The 10619-nt window shown below is 41.2% G+C and overlaps 2 protein-coding genes across 5 annotated transcripts; one reads left to right on the top strand and one right to left on the bottom strand.

Annotated features, from left to right (window-relative positions):
- On the top strand, positions 1-7572 carry LOC105559858 (transport and Golgi organization protein 1-like). Of its 4 annotated transcripts, none has more exons than XM_012008475.1 (17): positions 1-222; positions 322-455; positions 614-2417; positions 2552-2707; positions 2781-2851; positions 2926-3060; positions 3249-3365; positions 3471-3548; positions 3641-3865; positions 4152-4319; positions 4427-4649; positions 4730-4868; positions 4942-5031; positions 5206-5302; positions 5374-5497; positions 5875-6408; positions 6966-7572. In XM_012008475.1, exons 1-17 carry the CDS (start codon positions 51-53, stop codon positions 7019-7021), a joined length of 4323 nt encoding a protein of 1440 aa, XP_011863865.1. In that variant the 5' UTR covers positions 1-50; the 3' UTR covers positions 7022-7572. The 4 variants fall into 4 exon arrangements, with proteins under 4 accessions (XP_011863865.1, XP_011863864.1, XP_011863868.1 ...); XM_012008474.1 differs by having other exon boundaries at positions 2778-2851; XM_012008478.1 differs by lacking the exon at positions 5875-6408 and adding an exon at positions 6582-6653 and having other exon boundaries at positions 2-222; positions 2778-2851.
- Positions 7573-7715: 143 nt separating this feature from the next.
- Positions 7716-10120, bottom strand: LOC105559857 (syntaxin-5). Its single transcript, XM_012008473.1, has 5 exons — positions 9548-10120; positions 8910-9166; positions 8542-8736; positions 8355-8476; positions 7716-8241 (listed from the first exon to the last, which is right to left on the bottom strand). Exons 1-5 carry the CDS (start codon positions 9918-9920, stop codon positions 8082-8084), a joined length of 1107 nt encoding a protein of 368 aa, XP_011863863.1. The 5' UTR covers positions 9921-10120; the 3' UTR covers positions 7716-8081.
- Positions 10121-10619: the final 499 nt, after the last annotated feature.

Here is a 10619-nt window from a genome sequence, read left to right as displayed (position 1 = left end):
TTCATGGTCACGTTGCGCGTCCGAGGAGAGAGAGAAGGCAGTGTCACTGTATGTTAGTAGACGTCGGTAGTGATGTGGAACTTTGCAACGGTGAAAATATGATGAAAATCAAGCCGTTTACAAATGTCTCGTTTCTGCGTGCCACGATAATTCTCTGCGTAATACCGCAATGCCTAGCCGCCTTGTCCGACAAGCAATTATGTTACGACCCCAATTGTTCGGGTAATTGAAGCCATACTTTAACTCCGAATCCCATAACACACTTTTTTTCCCCCCTCAGCCGCATCATTTTCACCGCATTGCTTTTCCGCTGTTATTTAGAGCCCATCTCGTTGGCCAGGACCATCCTCGCGTACCGAGCAAACGATCGCGAGGTGATGTCATTTAACAACAATGCAGAAGTCAAAGTTTTCAGTAAGGGCGCCGGAAAACGCACGGATTTATGGGGTGTCGAGGTATACTTTGCCATCCTATTACGCCGAATGTTATTCACCTTAGTGCGATACAATATATTTTTATTATTCGTACTTTTAACGTCCTGTCAAATGCCTAAGAGCGACGTCTCGGTCATGAAAAAGATATCATTTTCTCCATCTACCGATCTCTGTTCCAGATAAATGGCAAGCGTGGATTCGCCCCCGAGAAATTCCTGAACGAATACAAAATTCTAAGACGCGATCTGTCGCACGAAGTGCCTGTTTATAAGTTTAATGATAAGGCTAACAAAGTTCAACCCGAGAAGCTCGAGTCGACTGGGAAAGGGGGTAGCGAGTCGCACACTTTGTTGAAAGACGAATTGTCTCGGGATGATAACGCGACCCTGTCGTTGAACTCCGTAGATGGGAGCATCGTCGAGGAGTCTCATGCGACCAATGCAGATAGCATATCACCTTCCTACGAGGTGATAGATGGTACCACGGTTTACCTTGAGAATACTCCATCTGTACAACCTAGTCTCGTGGCTGAAGTTGCGCACGCTACTGCATTGCCGCATGAACAAGCTCCAGCGGCTTCTAATTCTAAAATCGTTCACGAGAGATTATCATCCGACGAGAATGCATTCATCGACAAAAAGTTACAACCTGTTGCAAATGGCGCCAGTGGTGAACTCGAGGGAGTTCAGTTGTCGACAGACACTCAGAGTCAAACTGGCTCCGTACCGCCGGAGACTCCGGAAGCAATAATCGGTTCAACCTTAGACCCAGCGAGCACAGAGGACACTTGGACGCCCGACGGAACTGACAACTCTGAGGGAGAATTATTTGAAAGTGTAGAACTTACGGAGGAATCGGACAGCGGTGTTGAGGAAAGTGCAGAAGATAACGAGAAGGAGAAAGATAGCGAACATGTCGAGAGTGATGGTATATTTGCCTCCATTACGAAGACGTTTAAAATTTTATCCAGCTCGGTAGAAACTGTAGTAGCGAAGAGCACCGCTGCTAAAAGTAGCGAAGACGCAGCTGCTCCCGACACTGCTGTTTACAGTAATCTGCAGTTGGAGGAACAAGTTTCAGAAAGTATTGAGGATGCTGCAACCGAAGAAATTCCCCCGTCTACTCAAATCAAGTTGGAATCGAGTATAGACCAAGGTTTTATAGGTAAAGACAAAGTAGAATCGCAGCAAGAAATTGTACACGCGAGCACTGAAAGTGCAACGGTTCCAGATGAACAGATAAATGAAGCTCCCACGATTATTTTGGAACATACTACAGTTAGCGACGTGCCTTCATCCAATAATTTTGTACACGAAAATAATGATAAGCCTGCCAAAGAATTGCCAACAACAGCGGACGGCGGTTTCGCTTTTGCAAAAGCCGATGTTGAAAATATTCAAATGCAGGAAACGAGCGAGGCAGAGAGAGTTGCGAGAGATGTGAGGGCTGACGGTGCAATTACCTCTGCTGAAGAAGACTCGACAATTTTGTCTGGTTTGCAAGGAACTGCAGCCACAGAAACCACCACTACTCAAAGCAGCGACGTTATCGAGCCGAAATTACCGGAAAGTGGTGAGGCACATCTAGAAAAGACAAAAAAAGATTACAAAGAAATAATTGGCCAAGCTGATAAAACTGCTGAAATCTTAGAAACTGTCAGCCTACCGTCTGAGACAGCAGAAAGTATCGCAACAGAGTCATCCCCTGATAGTCATTCTGTTGAAAATGTAACAATTGAAGAGAATCATAGCGCTGCGGATATTCAATTTAATAAAGAATCAATTGTACATAGTAATGTAAATAAAATTGATAACTTAGCCAATGATACTAACTCTGACAATGTTCCTATAGAATCTAACGAATTCTCGAACAGTGCAAAATCTAGCGTTCTCGGGCCAGAGCAATCTATAGATTCTAGTCAAGAAAGTATGATGTCGGAGCAGACAATGACTTTAAATGAAGGAGGTTTGGCACACCAAGACGGTAAGCTATTAATTGATTAGAACAAAAATTTTAGTTTATGTAGAAACTTTATATAGAACATATACACATATGATATAATAATCTATTTTTATATTGGTCACATCTAAATTTAGATACCTGCTTTATATGTTTAGTCGAAAGTCAGATCGTCGGTTCTGTGAAGGAGGAAGAGACCTTACCTGAATATGGTGATCACATGAGCAATGAGGATAAGGTTTCGTACGAAAATGGAGTTGGCGATGATAGCTTGGAGAAGCCAGAATCCGCATCTGTATCAGACGAAATGGAGGGTAATTATTTTACTATGAATTTAATATTTTTTTATGTTCTTAAAAAAAATATAACCATATTTCTGCACAGTAGCCGAAGATAAAATTTGTATGAATGATCATGAATGCGTTGTAACCGAGGCAACAACTAAGTTTTTGAACCAAGTAAGCACCGCAAAGACTTACCATGTAATCTTTTATGTATTCTGTTATGCATAACAATTTTTTCTTTGCAATAGATGGAAGACGTTGCAAATGAAGAGGATGATTTGATTGATGTAACATTGGATCATAATTATTGGAAGACACTGATGTGTCTGTGTGTAACAGCCTTTACAACACTCGTATTCACTCTTGGATATTATTGTATCGAGGTATTTTGGTGCTCGAAACCGAATTAAATCAAATCCATAATTAAAGTTCGTTTCTAAATACTAAAGTCGTATTTAAAGCAGCCTTAATTATGATTTATTTCTGTTTTACGATATATGACTAGTCATGCAAAGAGAGTATTTAAGTAACATCATCGTTAAAGCATAATCGTATATACATTTTTCTTTAGAATACAAGAAGGGACGGACAACTCATCGCGAGGATTAATAAACTCGAGAAAGAATTGTTAGTCTCGACGAAAGAATGTGAAGTACTCAGCGAGAATCTAAAATCGATCAAGGATAAGGTGAGCAGCTTACATGAGCAAGTTGATTCTTCGCTACATCAGCACGTTTTTTTCTTTTTATCATTAAAGCTTGAACGTATATGTACTAAAATTTAAATATTTTAGTTGCATTGCATTGAAGATGAATCATTTGGTTCTAACGAAATGGTTGTATCGCTAAAAGCTGATTTAGAAATGTCACAGGTACACGCACAAATATTTTTCGTTTCTTTTCCATTATGACTGTACAAACTGAAAATTGGACATTCTGTTACCGATGTCTGTTTTTGACGTAGAGCACGAAGGTTGAGTTGGAAGAACAAGTGACTATGCTGGAGAAAGATTTGGAAAATGCAACGGAAGCTGGATTAGAACTCGAGCGTATGCTAAGGGAAGTTCTGTCGTCGAACAATGAAGTTAATCCACTAGCTCAATCAGTGGAAGATCTACAGGCACGATTAAACGCTCAACAAGCTGCGAACGAGTCCTTGACAAACGCACTGAACCTTAAGGCTCAAGAGGTAAGAGGGCAATTTGTTCGCATATTGTCTATATGGTTGCTTTTAATTTTAAGATTAAATAAACACATTTTTCTGATATAGCGTGAGATTAATAAATTTGAAGTTATTTGTACAAACATGAGAACAGATATTTTTAAGAATGATATTTATATTTACACTATATAAACAGAGCATTCACATTCTTTATTTAATATTTTATTTCTTTATTGTATTATCCTACGTATTAATGTTTAACAGATGATTTACATCTGTTATCAGTTAATTAATGTATATGACTTTATTGCAGATTGAGACTTTGTCAGCAGATCTTGTATCTGCTAAGGAGAAATTCAAGAAGCTTCAAATAGAGTATTTGCAAACGCAGGACGAATTGACGACCCAGAAAAATCTTCAAAGTAATATAGTACAAACGCTAACAGATAAAGTACATAGTTTGGAAGAGCAAGTAGGCCAAGTAAGTCTGTAATTATGTACATCAGTCAAAATTAATATATAGAAATTGAAATGTGTCTAATAAATGATAGATGCTCGATACATTGTTAAGACGCGCTTTTTCCTTAGCTGTCTACCGAGAAGTCGTCGTTATATAAAGAATTGAGAGAAAAAGAGGTAGAAGTGAGAGAACTAATGGAAATTATCAGCCAAGTCAAATCAAACAATTTGGACCTGGAGAAATTATACGATGTATCTCATATTAAAATTGAGGCAGCGCAACTGCGCGAGGAGAGAGATGAATTAAAGGTGCGATTAAGCGATGTAGACGGCGCTCATCAGTTACTAGAAGGTACTTTCTTAAAAATCAGGGTATTTCATCTATTACGGTCGACATTTGTTAAATCTTGCTGTGATACCTTTGTGTCGCAGAGCATATGAAACTTGTTAAGGAAGAGATAATTGCACTAAGCGATCAGTGTAAAATAGCTGAAAGAGAAAAGAAAGATGCCGAGACGCGACTTGAAGTTTTGTCAAAGTTCTTCCAGGACAAGGAAACCGAACGCCAGAAGTAAATAACGATTACTCACTCAGGATTTTATATTTGAGAGCAACCTTAAACCATTAACACTAATCATTTTTAGGGAAGAGGCTATTTGGTTGCAGAAACAAGGAGAAGTTATGTCGACAGTCGAAAGGCTACACACGTTGCAAAACGAAATTCAAAATTACAAGTAAGCAAAATCAGCATGACTGCGCCATGTGATATTTATATTCAAGCGAAATTTAATTTACGAGAAACATGTCGTTGGAGTAAATTGGATACTTTTGCGCGCATCGTCACGATTGCAAGAATTTAATAAGTTTATGCGTCGCAATTAGTTTCATTAGAGAAAATTGAATTTCAGGCAACAAATAGAGATGTTAAAACGGGAGATAGTAGACCAGGAGAGGGAATACAAGAATCAAATATCCGCTCTGGAAACGAAGACACATGAGCAATGGGTATGTGTAGCAAATATGAAAAGAATATGTTATCGCGAAATACCCATATAAAATTTCGCTTGCTTTGTAAGGTTACTACCCGTCAAAATGAGCGCCGTTTAGAAGAATCGAAAGCCGAGGCCAGCCAATTACGTAATCGCCTTACACTCGTAGAGAAAAACTTAAACGAAATCGATCCCGAGGCAAAGCTACACCGTGAGTATTCCGGTTACGAGATATTACTTGTACCCGTATTTAGCAAAGACCGACAATTTTTAGCGCGAATCAGATTCCATCATGTCGATTATTACATCAACTTTTTTCATATAGAAATGTATATCCACCCTTTCGTAGACAAATAACGATCGTGAGGATCTTGTAGAAATTGTAACGCGTAGTATTGTTGCGATCTGTAGAATAATTTAGCTTCTTAGCAAGTAATAATTAAAGGACATCTGTACAGTAATATTATCTCTACATAACAAGCGCGCGTTGGCAACGTTCCTCGACAGACGGTGGATCGCAAAGTATCGCACGACGGAATCTAGGAGCCTCTCGATAGTCTGTATTCTTAAACTGATTTCCAAACGCAGGCCTGGAAGCGAACGGGGAAACGGCGACCTCCCCGTCACTGTTCATAGGAGCAGAATCGTCCAGTTCTCCCGTAATGTTTAGCGGTTCCTCGGGAGTCCCGCCACCCCCGCCGCCCTCGTATCTGCACTGTTTCCCGTATCTGCCGCCCCTGCCGCCCGCCGCTGCTTCCGGTCTACCTCCGTACGATATCAGTCAACGTCCTCCGCCACTCGGCGGCAGACTGTCGTCACCTCCGCCGATGTTGCCGCCGCCGGCGTTACATCGCCCCCCGGTCTCCGGGGGCAGATACGAGAACGCCGGTTCGCCACCACCGCCTATGTCTCCGCCGCATTTACTTCCACGGTTCGACCACCATAGATCACCGCCACCTCCTCCCTTCGGTGGCGATCATATCCCGCCCCTTCCTCCGCCCGGCTCGATATTGCCTCCTCCCCTCGGAGCGGCGCATCCATGGGGTGAAGAATCACTGCCGCACCCGCGTAATTCTGGCTTTCATCCTCATCAGCGAGAGCAACGTGCGCGCAATCACAAAGGTTTGTGAAGCCGATACGACGCCACGCGGAGCGACGACACGCACTCACGCCGGGGCATGCCACGTAGCGTTAACACCGTCTAGACCCGCCTAACATTTTTCCGCTCTCTTGGGGAAAACTCGTGTATTTTTTGTGGTTACTATTATCTGTCTTTTTATTTTTGTGCATGCAAGGACGCAAACGTTTCTCTAAAGTGAGACAGTTTTGGAGTACTATGGAAGGAAATAATCCCAAATAGATGTCAGGTTAAAGAGTATATAAATCAATGATTTTCATTTACGGTAACGGCACACACGATGTACCTTTCATTTTCTAGCATGTTTTATCCTTTATCGCTTTTGTGATTGTCGTTATTAAAAATCTATTTCTTTTCGTGAACTTTAGATAAAAGCTATCCCGAATATCTCTGTAGTTTAGTAAAACTTATTAAACTTATATTTTCTTATTACCGTTTTGCATTCTAAACTGTAGTTTATCCTTTTATTTGCGTGTATCGCGGCAGTTAGGGAACATATTGAAAAAGATAATTTTACTAAATTGTGCATTAAACTTTTTAGGTTCCTTACATTCTTCGGGAGAATCACTGGATAAGGCACATCATGGGAAAGTCTAAGTTTTGTATCTTGTTATTCAATACACTTGTACAAAGGCCAAATCATCACTGTATCAGTGAGCGCTCTCATTGTATAACGATTATAAATAAATATGTGATGATGAAAATTTTATGTCAAATATTAATAGAAGCAACGTACATAGGGATTCATTAAACGGTGTCAGCTGACAATGTTGTTATTATATCTGTGATTATTATGATACATAATAGATTGTTTCCTGTTGCTTTCGTTAAAAGGAGCGATCTTTTTACCATCAGTTATCCAACGAATTAGTATTTTTATTTTACTATTCTAGGAAGTGTGTACAGCAAGTTATTTGTAAAAATTGACAAAAATATTTTTATATATCTTGATTGTATTACGAAAACGAAAGGAACACTGCAAGATCGTAATTAAGTTATGCATTTCCGGTATTAACGCATACTTTAGATATCAAACGTTCAATTTAGGTATAATATTGTAATAAAGTTCTTATAATCGATGTAGAATGTAAAAGATATAATTGTTATATATGGTTTTAAAAATCGAAATAAATTGTAATTTATTATGATAGGCGGCTGTGTTTTATTGGAGTTATTGCGGATTTGATTATACCGTTTTAGCTAAAATAAAAGAAATTATATGTCTTTTCTCCGCTCCTCCTTTCTTATCAAAATGAAATGTTAGAAATAGTCAATTTATGATACAAGTATATACAAATTAGTTTTTTATTTTCGTTGCTTATGTTCCTTATAAAACGCAATCTTTAATTCACTTGTAAAATCGTTTGCCCCAAAAAATGAAAATTATGCATTTATTATCTATAGAAATATTTCCTTTTTACATTTTATATTCAGCGAAATGCGAGATATACATGTAATGTAATATCTAAATGTACTTACAATATTCACAATCCAGGGAAAGGGCGAGGAATGCGCGCAATATCTTTCATTTTAGCCTGTATGTGTCGTAGCTTTGTAAAAACCATTTTCTCTTTCTCTGCCTTTTTTTTTAAATATCACAAACAATGGATATGGATGATAAAGTGTAATGATATTATAAATACAATTATCGATACTGTTATGCTAAACATAATACGAAAACTATAAAGAAAAATATGAGGACCGCGAATATCTTTATCATTAGCCATCTATTGCTTGTCACAGCCTGAAAATACTTCAGTATTTCGGTGTGTGCAGCTTCCACGTTTAGCTCGGTGTCTTCTATATTGCTGTCTATCCTGCAAGTTGATTTGAGAATTCTCATACTTACGAATATTTTAACAAATAAAATGTTTCTCGGGACAATTGATCCTTTCTCTCAAAATCATTAGATTATGTCGTCCCTCCTTACCTTTCAACCATCTCTTCTTGTTCCTTAACCATATGCGCCAATTGCTGGAAAATGCCTCCTAACTCAACTATAGTGGATTCTATGTTTTGCATCGTTTCGGCTCTTGATTGCATGTACGCGTCCTGTAAGAAATGGATACACGTACCCGTTATCATTTTATTAAATGACACTTGCCGCCGTTACTTACAGTGTCATCTTGTATAATCTGTTGTAACTGCTGATTCATCGCAGGTTCAAGATCTATCGCAACTGAACTAGAGCTAGAAATCTCTTCTTGTAGCAACAAAGAACCTTGCCTCCCAGAAACAACACTCGGCGGGAGCATAGTGGACAGAGAGCCTTGAGTGAACTGCTGTCTCCTAGTTTGCTCCTCTCTCATATTCTGCATCAGATAATTTACACATCTGTCACTTTTTAACGTCCCGTAACATTCATAATCTCGCACTCCTTTTGTCAATATAAATCGCAGCATTGAACCAAAGTCCGTGGGTTTGCTAATTCCAAAGGATTGCGCGAAAAAGAGAAGAGATACGTTGCTTGTTTTAGGTTACGCACCTCGGAGCGAACTTCCAAGACACTTTTGAAGTGATTAGACATATTGGCCAGTTTCGATTGCAATGCCATTACAATCGAGGAGGAATGCGAAGCGATGTGATGACTCTGGGAGGAGCCGAAGCTTTCTCTCTGAGACTTTCCGAGTTCCTGCAGTTTTCCGATTTGAAGGTTCAGGCTTTTTAGGTCGGTTTTTATAATATTCGTCAGCTCCTCAATCTCCAATTGCCGGTCGTTGAATATAGACTTCTTCTTGGCCACTGAAACATGCGACATGAGTTAGTATAGGATGTTTTCAATGCTTCTGGAGTAGCTAATGCATATCAATTCAATATGTTCCTACTACTTTTCTCTCGCTACGTGCATTATAAAACCTTAGACAGTGAGAATTGACGGTAACTGCCGATGACAATCTCAACAATGTTCCTGAGAAAAATCATCTCGTAGCCTCTCGACAGTCTGAGGACTCCAGGTAATATTACATATTAACTTTCGCACAAATCTGTGCTAAAAAAAAACCGTCCATCTCTCTCTCGCAACAAAGGTATCCCGCTAATTGCAATATCTCTACTCTCGCATGCAACATATTGTAACCGCCTGATCTACGTCCGCGGCCGAAGACGGCGTCCCGGGACTCTTACATAGGGCGAGCTTCTCCAGCTTGGCGTACGTGCTGGCGATGTTCTTGCCGATGTTCTTGGCAATCATCATAAAGTTCGAGTAGCTCTGTATCTGGCGTGCGCGGCGCGGATTCTGCAGGCTCGCGGCGGTGCGCGCCACGGTCCTGCTCTGCATGGAGCGGATCGCGTTGGCGAACTCGTTGGTCCTGTCACGGGATGTCATCGTCGTCGTCGTCGTCGTCGCCGATTGCTCGCTATCCTCGGAATCGACCGCCTCCTCGCTCAACAATCTGCCGCTCGCCCCGTCTCCATCGTGATAGTGTCGCGAGCCGCCCGAGCCCGCAAGGTCGCGATTCGCCACGGGCCCTACGACGTGACGTCTGCGTGCTGACATCGCAGCATCCTCTCAGCTTTCACCACGTGCGCGCGTGTCCCGAGGGCCTCGACCACCACCGGGTCCGGTAACGTCAACAGATTGCAACGGTGGCGGCGACGGCGGCGGCGGACACGTTCAGACACGTCCGCATGACATCCACACATGACAGGCCCCCCACGCACGTGTGTATGTACGTGCGTGAATGTGCACGGGCAACTGGGTCATAGAAAGAGTGCGCTGTCACGCGCGCGGCTGCCTCCGAGCCGCGTGGCGGCCGCGCGCCATTTTCCGCACGGCCGGAAGCACGCGGGCGCGCGACTTTCAAACGGCAGAGCTCGTCCCGTTCAAGTCATTCGGTATTGGACGCTCTTTCGCCGGCTGTTCGTTAGCGTCGACAATAATAAATGAATAGCGATGTAATTTTGCGAAGTCGCATCTCCGGCTCGGGCGTGAAAATTACGTTCTAGGTGATAAACGTGTCGTTCAAAAGTGAACGGACGAAACGTACGAGACTCCCGACAACTAAATGTACGGTCATTAGACGCAAGGGATCCTTCTCGATGCTCGAAAGTATCAATTTATTGAGTGTCAATATTCGGTGTTAGACACACGTTAAGGGGATGCTGGAGTGATTCTGCACTTTTGCACCTTTCTAACCTAAAAACTGTCAGTTCGCGGAAACATTTGTGTAATATACAAATTAAATGGCTTAAGTGT

Source organism: Vollenhovia emeryi, unplaced genomic scaffold (assembly GCF_000949405.1).
Source record: "Vollenhovia emeryi isolate VEMERY1.0 unplaced genomic scaffold, V.emery_V1.0 DF939251.1, whole genome shotgun sequence".
Taxonomy (NCBI): Eukaryota; Metazoa; Arthropoda; class Insecta; order Hymenoptera; family Formicidae; genus Vollenhovia; species Vollenhovia emeryi.
This window is presented reverse-complemented; position numbering and strand designations above follow the sequence as displayed.

Excerpts from the sequence above, each read along its gene's own strand:
- LOC105559858 (XM_012008474.1), top strand. The coding sequence starts at position 51 with ATGTTAGTAGACGTCGGTAGTGATGTGGAACTTTGCAACGGTGAAAAT. Across the intron at positions 456-613 it reads CGGATTTATGGGGTGTCGAG|ATAAATGGCAAGCGTGGATT; the intron begins GTATACTTTGCC and ends TCTCTGTTCCAG. Across the intron at positions 2,708-2,777 it reads TGTATCAGACGAAATGGAGG|TAGCCGAAGATAAAATTTGT; the intron begins GTAATTATTTTA and ends ATTTCTGCACAG.
- LOC105559857 (XM_012008473.1), bottom strand. The coding sequence starts at position 9,920 with ATGTCAGCACGCAGACGTCACGTCGTAGGGCCCGTGGCGAATCGCGAC. Across the intron at positions 8,737-8,909 it reads TCTTGGAAGTTCGCTCCGAG|AATATGAGAGAGGAGCAAAC; the intron begins GTGCGTAACCTA and ends TATCTGATGCAG. Across the intron at positions 8,477-8,541 it reads AGATTATACAAGATGACACT|GACGCGTACATGCAATCAAG; the intron begins GTAAGTAACGGC and ends CATTTCTTACAG.